Below are 16,148 nucleotides of genomic sequence, written 5' to 3' on the forward strand. Positions count from 1 at the left end.
CCACCAACGTGGATGGAAATTTAAACATCAAACCCTAAATCAATATAATCACGTGCCATTGGAAAACAGCAGTTCTCAAAGCAAGCTGATGAACAAGCAACTATTCTTTGCACGCAAACGTACAGAAGTAAAACTACAGAAAAGAAGTGCAAGTCTGGAACAGAAAACATAAGAAAAAATTCAGGAAGCCTAAAACTGCGAGGTTCCTGGCGGCCACCCGGCCCCAGTCAGCGGAGTGCTGATCTATCGTTTGGCGAGTTACCTCTTCAGGCAGGTGGTACTAAAACCTGTGCACAAACAGTGCTAATGCACCTTCTCTGGGAACATCCCACCTCCTTCGGGTCTGTCAGACTGCACCAAGTGCCTCAGAGAGGAGCGGAGCTAAACTGATCAAAATCAGCCGAGAAATGAGTTCCCCCACCAGCCTCTTTTTTTATTTTTGAGTTGTTTGGGCCTGCTTTTTACTCCCAGTAAATTTCAAGAGAGTTTGGCTGTTGGAGTAATGGACGAAGATGTAGTATGTTAATGCTGGTTTTAATGCATTTTATCTTGAAAAAAACATAGATCAGTTCTCGGCAAAAACAGACCTATTTCAATAAATTAAACCTATGACTTAAAATAAATCCCCAGAAAGCCTTTCCCCCGCTGCTTTTAGGAAGCAGCGTTTCTGTCATTCTGGACATCCATCCTGCTTTAAACTCTTCTGGCTGAATAAAAAGCATTTCAGGGGAAAAAAATAAATAAAAATTAAAAAAAAAAATCAAAGCCACCTTGTAAAGTCCAGAAGACATAAACAAGAAGTAAACGCAACTACAAGCGCCATCAGTCTTTCACCCACGCGACCTCGCACGGGTGTTATTTTTGGGGTACGGGAAGGAGGCGGTCAGGAGGCGGTCGGCGGGGGGGGGGGGGGGCGGTTCTCTGTAGCCGGCGATTTCTTTCCCCAGCCCCGGGAGATGATTTGGGTGAAGTGTTGTTTGGGTACCGACGTGGGGGTGCCACCGCGGGTGGGTGTGCGGTGCCTCCGTGGGCGCCCACCCGGCCGTGCGGCCGCTCTGCCTCAGGGGCCGCCCTCACCTCAGCGGGCCGCCGGCCGCCGCGGGGGGGGGGGGGGGGGGGGGCGGCGGGGGGCGGGGCCTCTGCGTGACGTACCGCGGGGCGGGGCGGGGCCGTACAAACAAGCCGGCGCCGGGCGCCGCCTGCGCCGCTTCCAGGCGGGCGAGGCGGGCGGCAGCGGGCGCTGGCTCGCTTCACCCACACCCCCCGCCACCGCCGCCAACCCCGCCGCTGCCGCCGGCCCCCGCGGGCGCCCATGGAACAGCGGGGCCGGCGCTGCCCCACGGGTCCGCGCCCCGGCGGTGAGTGGATGCGCGGGGCGGGGGGAACGTTCCTCGGAGGACAGCAGGGGAGCGCGGGAAGTTTGGGGTGGAAGCGGGGGCCGGAGCCGGGGCGACCGTGGAGTGGTGGGTGGGTGGGTGGGTGTCTGCCGCCCGCCCGCCCCGGGGGGGGTGCACAGGCGCTGGCACCCCGCGCTGCCGCCCGCCCCTCCGCCCGGCACCTGCTCCCGGCAGGTGGGAGCTCCGCGCCCGCGGGGGGCGAGCGCCGCGCCGCTGCGGGGCTGAGGAGCGCGACCGACCGACCGGGGGAAACCTCTCAGCCGCGGCCACGGGGAGGGGGGACGGGTGGGCGGCAGCTACCCCCCGCCCTCCTTATTCACCGAGTCAGGCTGCGGGAGGCATCGCCGGCGGGGCGGAGGGGGGGGGGCGGTCTGCCCAGATTTTTTCCCCGGGCACTTTATTTCTTTCCCCCCTTGCTTCCCTTGGGGCTAAATGACAAGGGCACGGAACGGCTGGGGTGTGGAAGCAGGGCGGCAGAGCGCAGGGCTCCTACCTGACAGCGGAACAACTTGCAAAAAGCTCCTCTGAGCATCTTTGATCCGTTCCCACGCCGAGCGCTGGAGCCGGCTGGATGCAGCGTGCTGAACTGGAACCCGGCAAGCGGCGTAGGGCTGGAGGGCAAAGTGGTCTTTGGGGGTGGCAGGAGAGCACAAAGCCTTAACTCAAGCTCGCTTCTGTTTTGAAGGACTGGCTCCCTAGAATAGTACAGGGAAGGCTCGGTTACTGCAGTTCTCAGGGTGCTTTCCGGGGATAAGGGTGCAAGAGGTGCAAATCTTTGGGGGGCAAAAAGGATGTCGGGAGGGAGGGAGGGGTGGCAGTCCCCACCTGGAAGAGGTCTGCTTTGGTCTTGTTTTCCAGCCATCCCAAAGACTGGGAAAGGGCACCCACCTAAGTACTGGCAATTCAATTGCCTCAGTTGACTGGGAATTAAAGCATATGACTCCCCTTCCTCTCTACCTTAGTGCAATAGGTTGAGGGCTTCCCCTGTTCCAAGACTGTTCCTCTTTCAATGCTGGGGAGGAAAAAAGAATATCTGGGAAGTCCTACAAATACCAGGCTTGAATGGCGTGGGGATGGAGTGTCTGCAGGGATCATCCTTCCAGCACGAGAGACCCATTCATTGCCCACTCCCACTGACAGCCTCTGCAGTGTATATGGCAAGTGGAACGTTTAGTAGAACAGGTTCAGTTCCGTGTATGCCTGTGTATTGTCTGGCTATCAATATGTAAATATATATATAAATATAATAACTATTACAATTTACATCTGCCAGCATTTTGTGCACTCTTGAAGAAGTGCATTGCCCACATTGCTCGGAAATGAGCACCTATCAGTAAGAGTGCAGTTACTGACATCAGCTTTAGCTAGCTCTTGCACGTCCACCCTTTCAGTACCCACCCTGTGTTTTTGTGGGTTTTTTTAATCTTTTTTGGAAAATGCAGAGGTTTTTGGTATTACATAGCCAAACAAATGCCTCCAGTAGGTCAGCAGCAAGATTATGCATCTGAAGCAAAGCCAGCTGCTGCAGTGGAAAGGCACTAATTTGACAGAGCAAATTCCAACCCCAGCATTGCCAGGTTCCAGTCTGTGTCCCCTCCTTGTCAGGATACTACCTTGGTTATTCTGAAGTAGCCATATGCCTCCACAGACATTACAGAAAAACAGAGTGGGTGGAAAACGGTTTTCCAATACACAAGAATACTTGCATGTATAGATACATATAACTCTTCTGCTTTTCATTAGAGGAAATGAGAAAAGTTTTTATTAGCCTGACTAGCATGGGATCTCCCCCTTCCCTCTTCTAGAAATGCCACCCAGAGCCAAGAAACTATCAGAGCCCCAAAATATGTCGAAGCTGATGGATTTCCATGAAAAGTTTTGATCATTAGAAAAAGAAAACTAAAAATATGCCTGGGCAGTCCAAAATGGAAGATCCTGCTAGGTCATCTCACTTCTCACTCCAGAGCATGAGGGTTCCCTCCAGGTCACCATGTAGGGCTTCGCTTAGTAAATTGATTGGTTTAGCTAAGTCTAATACAGTGACGACCTCACCAGTACGCACTCTGCTCCAGTATTATTCCGAAGGCAAGAGATCAGAAGACACAGAATTCAGCTTGGAATATGAACTAAAAGATTATTTGGAGGTTTGGGGGTTTTTTTATTTTATTCTTTTAAATGTCTTACTGGTATTTGAAATGGGGCCCACAGCTACAGAGTGGTAAGAAATTGCTTGGCAGAGGAAATGAGAATGGGATTGCTTAATCTGCTGCATTCCCTTTTTCAATACATCCAGTTAAGGTGAGCCTTTGTACAGAAAGGGAGCAAGACAGGACAGAGCCATCCTTTCACACAGGTTGTTTTCTTGAGGACAGCTTTGATGAATTAGGAAGCAACTCTATTAACTGTGCAATAGATTTCTGCTTCCTAATTAGAATGTGACCCATTTTGCTTGGGAAGTGGGGTGGGGAGTAATTTCTGGATTTTGAATTTAACATTTGGGTTTACGGGGGGATAGAGAAGGCAGTGGTACAGTGTACCCCTTCTCTTTATGGAAAAAAAATTTGAGTCCTGACAGGTATTAAAAAATTGCTAGAAGGTGGTACGGGGATTCCATATTAGCATTCAGTACAAAAATTTCTGTGCATCCTGAGCTTTTCAAGTTTATTTTTATTCTTCTGCAATGTCCCATTTTATTTTTACCTGCATGAGGTTCTCTGAAATCTAGGGTATTCTCTCTTCTAAAAATTTTTATGATCTCTTGGCATGAAAGATTGGAATGGTCCCTTCTGACCTTAAGAAAGAGAGTGCGTGTTATATATAACTACAGTCTATTATGGATTTGCTACTTTATTGCTCACACTGGAGTTGAGCTCCTTCTTTAAAAGTCATGAACTGGTGACCTAGCTAATTTGTATAAACTGTATTTATCACAGCAGGTATACGGCAGATTTCAGCCAAAAATACTTCCTACCAAGTCAGCCTTTCTCAGCTGGTTAAGTTCCCCTGATCAAAATTTGGGGACTTTAAAAAGTATATTTCTGAAGTCTTAGAGCTGATAGACAATACATCATCTTAACAGCACTGAAATTATGATTAGATTTCTTAACATGCTGACTATAAAAGTTAAAGCCATGGTTTAATCTCTACAGGTTGTGCAGCATTTTTTAACGTAATTTGGGAAATGTACCTAGACAATATCATTTAGGCACTGTAATATAGGTTCATACAGTTATTTATCTTTTCACCTCCCCTCTTAATGCACAGATGGCTTTTTTTATATATCATGAGGTGATCAATAGTTTATGCCCCTAGAGATCTATGGCTTCAGTACTATATAGTTCTATTTAATTTAATACACTCGTCTCTGTAGCACTCACTGAAGTAGGCAATTACTTGTAGTTAATTACTGGAAACTAGAATTTGAGCATTTCATTGGCACATGTTGTTTAAAACTTTTGTTAAAATGTGATTAAAAACAGTGTGGGGGGGAAGTGTGGGAAGCATTTCTTCATGAAGAGGGCATTGTGAGACAGTTTAATATTAAAAATAGCAAAATGCAGAATACATTTCCAAGGAAAAAGTTTCATAAACTAGATTATATTTAAAAAAAAAAGTAAAAATTTGTTCCCTTTACTTTCCTGCTCTTGACTGAGCTTTAAGTGATAGCTGTACTACCGAGTTTTATGCTAACTGGACACAAAGTGTCCCTTGAAAGTGCTCATATAAACAGCTAAAGAATACATCCTATGGCAGATACCATCTATTCTTAGAGGACAGGAATATATACTGTTCATATCAATGAGTTCTTGAAGAATTTCAAGTACACTACAATTGATCTAAGTTCAGTTTTTTAAACACATGACTGAATACAAACGTTCAGATCACTGACTTTTCATCAGTTTAGAAAGTTGTTTGTAGAGTTGGTTAGCTCAGTTACAGATTTTTTTTTTCAACATGAGAAGCCAGCATAGCAGATGTGTGGGCTGTACTGCACAGCTAGTTTTAACCAGCAATGTTAGTCTTACATTTTGCAGTAATGAGTGCCCAAATATGTGCAAAGGAAAATACAGTCCACAAACTGTCCTGAGGTTCTATCACATCTGCAAAACTAAATATACTTTATAAGAACAGAATGTCTCCCTCAGATTTTCAGCTCTAATCTCCCTCTAGAGACAAACTTTAGCAACTGATCTATGGTTCTCGTTCAGGCGAGACTGTGCTTTTTTTAGATGCCTGGGCAAAGATCTCTCCAGTGAAAGGCTTCAGTTCTGCAAGGAGAGAAAGTGAGGGCATCTGAAACTTAACCTGTTCATCCTCAGTCCCTCGAGAACCATAAAAACAGAGCTTCCCTTTAAGGAAGGTGAAGTCACCTGCGTGTTCATGGAAAGTATGTAGTCTCCCCTCTCCTAGTCACCATCCTGGTAGTAACTGTGTCCCATTAGCTCTGCTAAACCTCTCGGTATATTGCTGTGGGCTTTTTTGTGAAGTATTCCCCTGTCAGATTTGCTAGCAGACTCTACCTGATGCTTACTGACTGCCCTACAGACTTTCCCTCCTACCTGCTTCAGCAGCTAACTTGATGGTTCTTAGGGAAGATCAGAGCTAAATCCAGTGCCATCCACCCCCAGCAAAAATTAAGTTATCAGTTCAGGTAAAAACTACCTTGTTTTGTTAATGCTAATTAAACTAAAAATTATATATAATCTAGGTAGTTTAGGCCATGCTGTTGAGTGAGTATAAACCTACTAAGGCATTAAGATACCTTGGTAATGTGTTAAAAGATAGTCAGAAGTCATAAAATGGTGACACATGTTTAAAGAGCTGTAATATGTTTAAAAGTCAATGAAATATGGCAGCCGTGGCCCTCATACTGCATTTGCTGAGAAAAGCTTCCATTTATTTCCAAGTTACTATTACTTTTGCAGAAGTTTTAATCATGAAAGCTGATTTGATTGGCAATGTCCACATTGAATCTTGTTGAATAAACAGTATGGCACATTTTGCTAATTAATTGGAGAAAGCGGAAGAAAAGATTAAGCAAAAGCAATCAGACTTTTTGAAAAGTCTTGGTGTAATCTTCAAAGCACCATTTAACATAAACTGTGTTTCTTTTACCAACTTGCTCGTTTACTTGTAGCAAATACAATAGTAATGACTGTCAGTTAAATTTTTGTACTAATCTGGAATACAAAGTCATTGAGTGAAGTCACGTATGCTCTGCATGACTTGCAGAGGCAGTGAAGAGAATTCTTAAAGCAGAAAAGTAATTTGGCAGAGTGGCTGCTACAAACTTTTCAGTGCATGCTTGTTATTTGTGGGTCCAAAACACGGTTTCAACAATTATAAAGCTACGGAATACATGTTTGCATCGTTTTATATAAACTGCTGTAATTCGAGCCACCAAACTGCAGATCTGCATAAAGTGTTAAAGAGGACATAAGAAAAGAAAGCTGAATGACAACCAATTTATATGCCGTTTTATTCCTGGACACCAATTTGCCCACACAACATATGTTTTGTGCTGAATTTAGAGGCACACTCATGTCCATTGTGTTGCATTAGTCTAACACAACAAAAAAATTGATCCCGATATCAAACCTATATAGTTGGAGAGAAACAAAAGAGAATGGAAAGAAAAGGCACATAAAGCTTTATTACTTGCAAGCAAAACAACAGTAGCATATAGGTACTTTGAATAGCATAATTATTGATGTGGTTCATTGGGTGTGCATAAAGACAGTAAATGCTACAGACACTGTAGCAGTGTTCTGCAGTGTAACACCTGATGTACACCTGAAGAAATAGTTGGGGAGGAACAATGAAATTCTGTATGTCTCAAACAGAAGATACTCCCGTGTTATTCTGAGGTCACATGTTGCAACAGAAACCAGTTGCTTTTTATTTATAAAAAGCTATCCCCCAGAAAGTATTTAAGAATGGGAAGACATTGAGGCAGAGCTCCACTGAGGCTCAGAAAGCTATCTGAGGTGAGGCCCTTTGCACCACACCTGTAATGTCCTACAAGTCTGATTTCAAAGACCAATGCTAGCCAAAACAAGAGTAGAGCTACTGCTAAGAGACATCTTGCTGTGTCTTTTATTTGCTCCAAATATTCCCATGTTATACTTGGCCACAGGAAGGCTTGAATAACAAAAGTTGGCAACTGAGTAGTATGCAAATTATGAATTAAAAATGAACAGACCCAATGGATTGGTATACATAGTTCATTTAAAAAAAAAAAACCTTAAAAATCCCAGCAGTGTGTTGCCACTAATATCTGAGACCAGCAGCTAAAAGTTAATCTTTCCAGAGACAGACAGCCTATGGCAGAACTTGGCTATTAGCGTAGCATATTTCAGTCTAACTACAAATAAATAAGGGTTCCTACCATTAGGCTTTAACTTAACTCCTTTCAACAACAGTTCAACCTGTTCCTCACTGGAATCCTATTATGCTTTTCCAGTAAGGTGTTAAGACAACAACTCAGACTTACTATTTATGGAGCTAGTGACTCTTAAAATATACTCTGAAGTAAGTGGCTATTCCTTTAATCTGTGACCTTAAAATTCAGCAACAGTTGATGTTTCGTTGCTCTTAGGTACTGCCCATCAGTCACTGATCCCGTCTGGCTTGTGCTGTACCATTTGCTCCCATTGCTGCTGAATATGTTGGCAGCGTATCTCAGTGGGGACATCCACCATGAATTTACCTATATCGAATTGTCTGTCACCCAGTGTCCTGCCACCAACATCCTCAGTGTGGGGCTAATAATTAAGATTATTTCTTGTTAAAACTGAAGTAGATTAAGCTGAGAAAGATTAACAGGAATGGTAAGGACAGGGAAAGAGAGTAGAAGATTAATGACGACAGCCAAAATGGAGTTCTTTCAGCCTTAAACCTAACAGTGACCAAAAATGGAAGAACAACAAATTCCTCTGCAAAGTTGCCTCATGTCAGACATCACAGAACAGCCCAGGGCATGACCTTCTACCCAAGACAGGGCATACCCGTGAGCTCAAAGCCTGCAGGCATACAGGGAAGTATACATGCTTTTGACTTCACATTTATCATGACACTTTGCTTCCTTCTCCTCCCAGCCTTGATTTCTGCTTCCTAACAATATAGCTGCCTTGTAACCCTTTAAAAGTGATTAGAAAAAGGGAAAGCATAAAAGTAATAAGCAATAGCAAACATCAGGAAGCAGACCTGCTCCATTCAGGATGGAGTCACAATCTCTGTAAATGCAAAGCTATCAAACAGAACTTTCTAGATCACTTAGAAACACATCATTAGTCTTTGTCACACTGGGACTTAGCTTATTGTGGAAAAGTCATTAGTTTCTTTTCAGATTCTCTGGAGAATTTCCAAAACCTAGCCCTTGCATTTCCTCAGGTTGTTCATACATAATTTCATATTTCAGCCCTTGTTAGCCGGTACAGTATGCACCGTTCCAAGATTAAATTCATAATTACTGTAGCCTACTAAGGCAAAGGAGTCAGGTGCTCCGCCATTGTGGCTTCCACTTCTAAATGGAGTTAGACAATACCAAAATCATACTTACACTAGCCCTCCACTGAGGTTATAAAGTCTTTGGAAGGCATCTTAATTCAGGGAGCTTGTATACACAGCCTGCTCAGAACATGACAATCTAACAGCTATGCTATGTGGGAGGCCATTAAGATTTCACTTCAAACATTGCATTAAAAACCCCCTGACCTTTAAATGGAGTTCAGTGGTGGTATTTAGTAGTCTTTTGATAAAGTTAGTTGTTCACCCCACAGCAGCTTGCTAGCTAACTCTCAAAATGAACTTCAGAAGTATCCATTGTGTATTTTCTTTCCTGAGTATCATGACTGGAACCACAGCTCTTTTAGCATTTTGTTGATGCAGTCATAATCTAGTCTATGGTTTCATTATCTTACCTTTTTGCAGGGCCAGAGTGCATACCACCTGACTCTATCCTTAGAAACCCTAAGCACAAAGCAAATGTGAACTTTGCTTGATGACACAAAAATTCAACTTTTCCTTGGTCTACCACTCACCCAGAGCTCTTCTTAACTTCTTTTAGAAGAATGTTACCTTCCCGTGGTTGGACAGCTCTATCTATATTGCATGAGCCTTTTTCCCAGGAGGCTTTACTTGTAAGGTTCCTGTCACGTGGTCCTTTAGGGGCTATAATTCCCAAACTTCCTACAAGACCCTCAGCTTTTAGGAAGGCTCTTTTGGTCCAGCCCACACCTTTTCTTTTTTATGTTTTGTTTCCAAGATAAACCTATTCTTGCAGACAAAAAAAGCACTTAATTCTCTTGTGATTGTTGTTCAACTCCAATGAAATCAGATTTAAAAAAAAAAAAAAAAAATAATACTCCGGGTGAATCTTGGGTGCAAGAGAAAGATTCAGAATGTTCATGTCTCCTGATGGCTGCAAATAATTTTCTCATGGCATTATTGTATGTGCCTGACTTTAAAAGAATTTAATCATACCAAATGATCTATGAGGCTAGAGTTGGGAAAGCTAAAGAAGTTTGTTCAGTTGTGAAAAGCGAAAGATACTCACAGTGTGGCTTTAGTAGTGATATGTCTGAGTATAAAATAATGTGCTGCTTTTCTTTTTCTTTTCCCTCTTTCAGCAAAGTTTCCATTTGAGAAATACGCGTTCACTCAGCAAACAAAAAACAACTTTTAAAGGTTGTTCTCGGTGGAAATCACTCTATGCCCCATTACCTGCTTGAGTGAAACCAGACTAAGAACTTCTGTCATGGCAGCTTTTCTGCTGGGAGCTATGTTGCTTATTGTTCAACCTCAGATAGTGCCTTCCAGACCGGCTATAAATTCGAAGGCTGAGACTTCTTCTCAGTCTGTTCAGAGAGAGCTTTTAAAGAAGACATCTCAAAAAAATGACTTCAAGGAAAACATTCATTCTAATGGATCATGCCGGCAGCTGCCACAGACTATCATTATTGGAGTGAGAAAAGGTGGAACAAGAGCTTTGTTAGAGATGTTGAGTCTCCATCCAGATATTGCGGCAGCAGAAAGTGAAGTTCACTTCTTTGACTGGGAAGATCATTACAAAAATGGATTGCAGTGGTATATTAATCAAATGCCATTCTCTTATCCCCATCAGATCACCGTGGAAAAAACTCCAGCATATTTCACGTCACCTAAAGTGCCTGAAAGAGTTTATAACATGAACCAATCAATGAGACTACTCCTCATTTTAAGAGACCCAAGTGAGAGAGTACTATCAGATTACACCCAAGTGTTCTATAATCACATGCAGAAGCACAAGCCGTATCCATCCATTGAACAATTCCTGATTAAAGATGGTGAACTCAATGTGGACTACAAGGCAATAAACAGAAGCTTATACTACATTCACATGCAAAACTGGCTGAAGTATTTTCCTCTTGATCGTATCCACATTGTAGATGGGGATAAACTAATCAAAGATCCCTTCCCAGAAATAGAGAAGGTAGAGAGATTTTTGAAGTTATCGCCACAGATAAACGCTTCAAACTTTTATTTCAATAAAACTAAAGGCTTCTACTGCCTAAGGGACAGTGGTAGAGAGCGTTGTTTACATGAGTCAAAAGGACGAGCACACCCACAAGTAGATACCCGGTTACTCGAGAAACTGCATGAATATTTCCATGAACCCAACAAGAAATTTTTTGAGCTTGTGGGCAGAACATTTGACTGGCACTCATTTGTGGCAAGTTAGTGGTAAACTTCAGAACCTATGTTCCAGTGTACATTCAGAAATTTTAAAAAGGGCATTTAAGCTATAATTTATTTGTAAAATCCATAAATACTTCTGTACAGTATTAGATTCACAATTGCCATATATACTAGTTATATTTTTCTACTTGTTAAATTTGAAAGCATTTTGTATTGTTTTTCATGGTTGTTAACATTGTGTATGATGTGTCTATATGAAGAAACTAAATTATTTCACTGCAGAAGATGTTCTCTTGAGAATGCGTTGTCTTTTTAATAAATAAGAAATTCATTTCAGCAGAACCTTTCAGAAATATTTGAATACTTTGGCCTTTCTGGACTATTCTGGACTTTCTCCTCTAATTGCTAATGAATATGCTAAACTTTACACTTCCATTTTTCTTGCTTTAAAATGTGGTTTAATAATTTCTTTTTCATTTGAAAATATTGTTGTAGTTAGCAAATTGTTCCATCCTGCTTTATAAAATTATTCCCAATAAAGTGGTGGTACTTATACATATTGGGACATGCACACCCAAAGGACAATGGAAGTCTCTGTGTAGTATGACGTATTAACTGCTGTACTTACCTTTGTATTTACTGTTATAACAAGTGCTACTCAAATTCTTTGGCAGTACAGTGCAGGTTTCATGGCAGATTTTTAAAGATTCTGTGGGGACCTGCTCATAAAATCCAGAGTTAGCTGCAGAAATACGGTCAACCTGAAAGCTTCCTACAGTCTCTGAATGTATATATGCTTCATAAAGAAGGAGAGTTGAGAGAAGAATTTAAGCAATATAGGGACACTTTCAAGGTTACTTATGACTGTTCCTACATTTTATAGCACATTTATGCTTTGCCATCACTGAAAACGAACACTTACACCAGAAGAATTAGTTGGTCTACATTCCAATAAGCGGCGACTTCATTCATATAAATATTACCACACTTGTACCCCATTTAAGGCTGTTTTCTATGAGTTGAACAGGTGCTTTGTGCAACTGAAAATTGCCCATGGACTACTGTTTATTTAATCTCTTTCCAAGAACCATGATGCCAAGTCTTGATTAGACTTGCGTGCTGTGGGATTAACTCAAATTCCAGGAACTTTTATGGCCTTCTATCTGCTAAAAATGGAAGTTAGATGTTAGTACGTTGGTAAAACTTACAGCTCTCCTTGTCTACAGTAGTTATGTCTTGTCAGCCATCAATTTCTGGAGTTAGGTTAATCCTGTTTCCACACAAGGCTTGCTATGGTACTTTCATTCTGAGCTCCTAATTTTCATTTTATGATCTTGAGTTTAGCCGTTGAATGTGCAGTGGCAACACCCTGTAAATTTGAACTTGTAACCAATTGTTACAATCCTTTATAAAATTCAAATGTAGATTCATTAATTTTTTTTCTGGTGAGATGGTGCAAACTTGGGCACTATGACAAGGTACTGCCTGGATGCAAATATCCCATATTATGCTGTTTGCATGAAAATTTGCAGATGCTGCCCCTCTCTCTCCTGCTCCTTGTGCACCTGCCCAAGCTGTATTCAACCTCAGAGAGGTTGGTGGTGTTTTATAAAGTAGACCTTTGACGAAAGCCTACAACGAAATGGTATTGTACTCAATAAAATATTTTCTGAATTGCATCTTTCCTTTCTCTTTTGTTCATCAGTTTCTAGTTTGGAAAACCAGAATTTAGGATTCAGCTCCAGTTCAGATTGCAGTTAAATGTTACTTAAGACTTTAGCTGTAGCTTAGTGGATTGATTGGAAAGCAGTTGTTTGCTACTGGTTTGTGCCTGCATGGTCCATTGCTGACCCAGAATATACAACAAGGAGGGAAAGCTTCCGGTGGCAATAATGTCACATCTTACATGAGGCAGATGCCAAAAATAGCAGGATTATAGTACCATCATGCTCCTATTAAAGTTTTACAAAAGAGAAAATTGGGGGAGGCGGGTTGTAAAGTGGGACAGTATTTTTTTATCCCATTTCCTTATCCCATATCCCATTATTATCCCATTCCCTTGCTAATGTGATCTCTTGCAGGAGCCATCTGGACCCAAGAGATTTTGGCCAGACGAAAGGCTTCCCACCTTAGTATAGTGCCATCTTCACTAGTGCCTTCCCACAGTCTCAGACTAAGCTCACCACATGCACCAACTTTTTGCTGGGAAAGGAAAAATACTACCAGGGTATGTGACCAGGAGCCAGAGGAAGGCAGGGTTGCATCAAGTTGACCTGCAGCAGGTCATACAGGGCAGTATAGGGCATAAGTGTTGAATTGTGAATGCTGGAGCAATATTAACACCCAATTCTGGTACTGAGAATACTTTTGGGTGTATAATGCTCCTTGATACCAGTATCTTGCCTGTCACTAAGCAGGACACATACACATGTTCCCCCCTGCCCAATAGAGCTTGTCTCTGCAGAAAGAGAAGTAGAGCATGAACCACTGGGTCACTATTACTGTGTTAGTGGTAGGACCTCCTAGCATGTTCTCTGTAGAATCAGGAGGTGAAGTGACCACTTCAGGGGGATATCCTGAAGCAGAAGCTCACATGACTTATGCCCTAGACCCTAAGTTCAAAGGGGTCTACAGACAGTACGTCATACTGAACGTTTACACCTTGTGCAGGGGTGACATGATTGTGTAATACCTTATCCTGGAGGTTGCACAGCTAGCTGTGTGGTAGCTATGATGGTGATGAACAACAAATCACACCCACACAAATAATAATGGTAATATTTACCTGCCATAGATGCCCTAAGTTCAAGAGTTACAATACTTAAAACTAGGATTCCAAGCGTGAATTTTCAGTTTAACAAGAGCAACATTCACTTTCCACACATGCATTACTGTATTTAAATATATTTGCTAGACTATTTCTAAAGAAGTGCTAAACAACAACAAAAGCCAAGAGAAGAAAGTAAAGAGAGAATGAAAGAAAGAGGCTGAAGTACATTCTGATTGGGACTGTAGAAACACTAATAGTGAGCTTTGAAGTCATGCTATATCTATTCATAAAAGAAAAAAAAAAAATCCCTGAAAATACCTTTCCAGTGTTATGCAACACAGGTATTTATTTCTGTAAAAGTCTACCATCTCAGGTTTAAAGTACAACCACTTGTGTGTTGCTCCAAAGGCCTGTTTCCTCAGGGCAGCTAGCCAAGTCTGTAATCACTCTTGCAAATATAAAACAAATAAAACATTTTATTCAAAGCCTACCACTCCCCTTGAGTACAAGAAAAAATGTCAATCAAGTCATTAATCAGGGTGGCACTGCAGGACTAAGTCTTGCCCTTTGCTTCACAACACAGACTAGTGTGAGTCTTTGAAAGCCAGATATTGTACCTGCAGAGGACAAAGTTTAAACTATAATGATTATCCCATGAATACTGCTGAAAGAGTATGGAAAGGGAAAGAAGTCTCCTAGGAAAAAAACCCAGAAGTTATTACTTCATTAAGAATATTGCTACATCTATTGTTGGTGCTGTATGACCCTTTTACATGTGCTTTGCTCTTCCTTGTGCCTTTCAGATATTGTAGGTGAAATTACATCTACTCTGCTTGAATAAATCAATGTTGTTTTGGAATGTCTCAGAAAAAAAATCCATCCTTTTTTTAATCTTGCTTGAGCCTATTTGCATTGGGAATATGGTAGTGCTACACTCATTGATGAGTGTGTGAGACTTACCACCACAGAATACTTTAAATGAAAACTTTGTTACTTTGCGGCTCAAAGATGATCATTTCTTATTTCCTTATCTACATGCATTTTCAGACCCAGTTTCTGCAGAAAGCCAGGATTCTCTATTCCCTGTTGTCATCCACACAGATTTCAAATCTCTAAAGAGAAATAAGATGGGGTAAGGCATATTTCCATGTATCTTTCTTCTGCTTTACCTAGTATGGCTGACCAGACATTTAAGAAAGTTCACACGTGCACCCAAGTAAGAGTCTGTACATCAAAACTACTTCTCAGAGGAATATCCCTTCTCCTTTCTCTTTTTCAAAGTCTGTGACTTGAAAGTCCAGCTCACATTGTAAATGAAATTTTGCAGAAGTATATTAGTAATGTTCTCTAATATAGTAAAATACAGTAATAAAGTAATAAAAAGTACAATAAGGCAAAAGTATTAAATTAAACTAACATATGTCAATGAAGTGTGTTGAACTTGCTACTAGGTATATACCAGCTGAAATAGTTGCAAGTATGCACCCTACAGCTGCAACATTATTCTTTTCTCATTCTTAACCCAGTAACTTTTATTTATATATGATTCTGCCTAAAGTGCCCAGTTATGCTGGAAACTTTGTATGTTCAATGTTAATAATGCCTTCATTTTGCAATTGCATTGGAAAGGCCAGTTACAGATGGAAGCCATGCAAATACCTTATGAATGAAAAAAACTTTTATTAATATTTTGCTTACCAAAATTAAAATGAAATAGTATTTATGTCTCCTGGAATATTAAGGAAAGGAGAGCAGTACTCTCTTTTCTTGCAACAATAACCCATCTACAGTAAATTTTCTACTTAACTACCACACAACAGTTGATGCAGTTTTTAAGTTAATAGTGCAATAAAGTCAACAGTGATGCTGCAGATTTTAAATGCCTTCTGGGATACATAAAATATGCAAGTCAGGGTGGGGAGCAGCTGGATACATAGGAACAGCTGGTCTTGTTGGTCTGAGAACACTTTTTTTAAATGATAAGGGATGTGAAATTTTTGGCTTGGATATCACTTTGTGTTGTCTATGAAAGCAGTGTCTTCAGTTAACTTCCAAGTCAATAATCCGATCATAATGATATCATCTTTTTACTTGCTATTGACATTATTCTCTGTCAAAACACAGTTTAAGAGCCAAACCCCAAACAGCAGGTGCATGAGGGATCGCTTAGTATAAAAAAAATAGTCATACATGGGTGGTTACAGCAATGGAAGAAGAGCAACTGGCAGCGCAGAGGTAAACCCATTTGAGCTGCCGAACTGTGGCAAGATATTGCATCCCGGTTAGAGAATCTGGTTGTAAAA

The 16,148-nt window shown here is 41.5% G+C and overlaps 1 protein-coding gene across 3 annotated transcripts; it reads left to right on the top strand.

Annotated features, from left to right (window-relative positions):
* The first annotated feature begins 1,200 nt into the window (after nucleotides 1-1,200).
* Nucleotides 1,201-12,754, top strand: HS3ST1 (heparan sulfate-glucosamine 3-sulfotransferase 1). 3 transcript variants are annotated; one of them, XM_069793488.1, is made up of 3 exons: nucleotides 2,207-3,541; nucleotides 5,627-5,757; nucleotides 10,028-12,754. In XM_069793488.1, exon 3 carries the CDS (start codon nucleotides 10,156-10,158, stop codon nucleotides 11,116-11,118), a length of 963 nt encoding a protein of 320 aa, XP_069649589.1. In that variant the 5' UTR covers nucleotides 2,207-3,541; nucleotides 5,627-5,757; nucleotides 10,028-10,155; the 3' UTR covers nucleotides 11,119-12,754. The 3 variants fall into 3 exon arrangements, with proteins under 3 accessions (XP_069649573.1, XP_069649589.1, XP_069649582.1); XM_069793472.1 differs by lacking the exons at nucleotides 2,207-3,541; nucleotides 5,627-5,757 and adding an exon at nucleotides 1,201-1,358; XM_069793481.1 differs by lacking the exon at nucleotides 5,627-5,757.
* Nucleotides 12,755-16,148: the final 3,394 nt, after the last annotated feature.

The sequence above is a fragment of the Haliaeetus albicilla genome, chromosome 1 (assembly GCF_947461875.1).
Source record: "Haliaeetus albicilla chromosome 1, bHalAlb1.1, whole genome shotgun sequence".
Taxonomy (NCBI): domain Eukaryota; kingdom Metazoa; phylum Chordata; class Aves; order Accipitriformes; family Accipitridae; genus Haliaeetus; species Haliaeetus albicilla.

Bases quoted from the DNA above. Each gene is read 5' to 3' on its own strand.
- HS3ST1 (XM_069793472.1), top strand. From the start codon at position 10,156: ATGGCAGCTTTTCTGCTGGGAGCTATGTTGCTTATTGTTCAACCTCAG.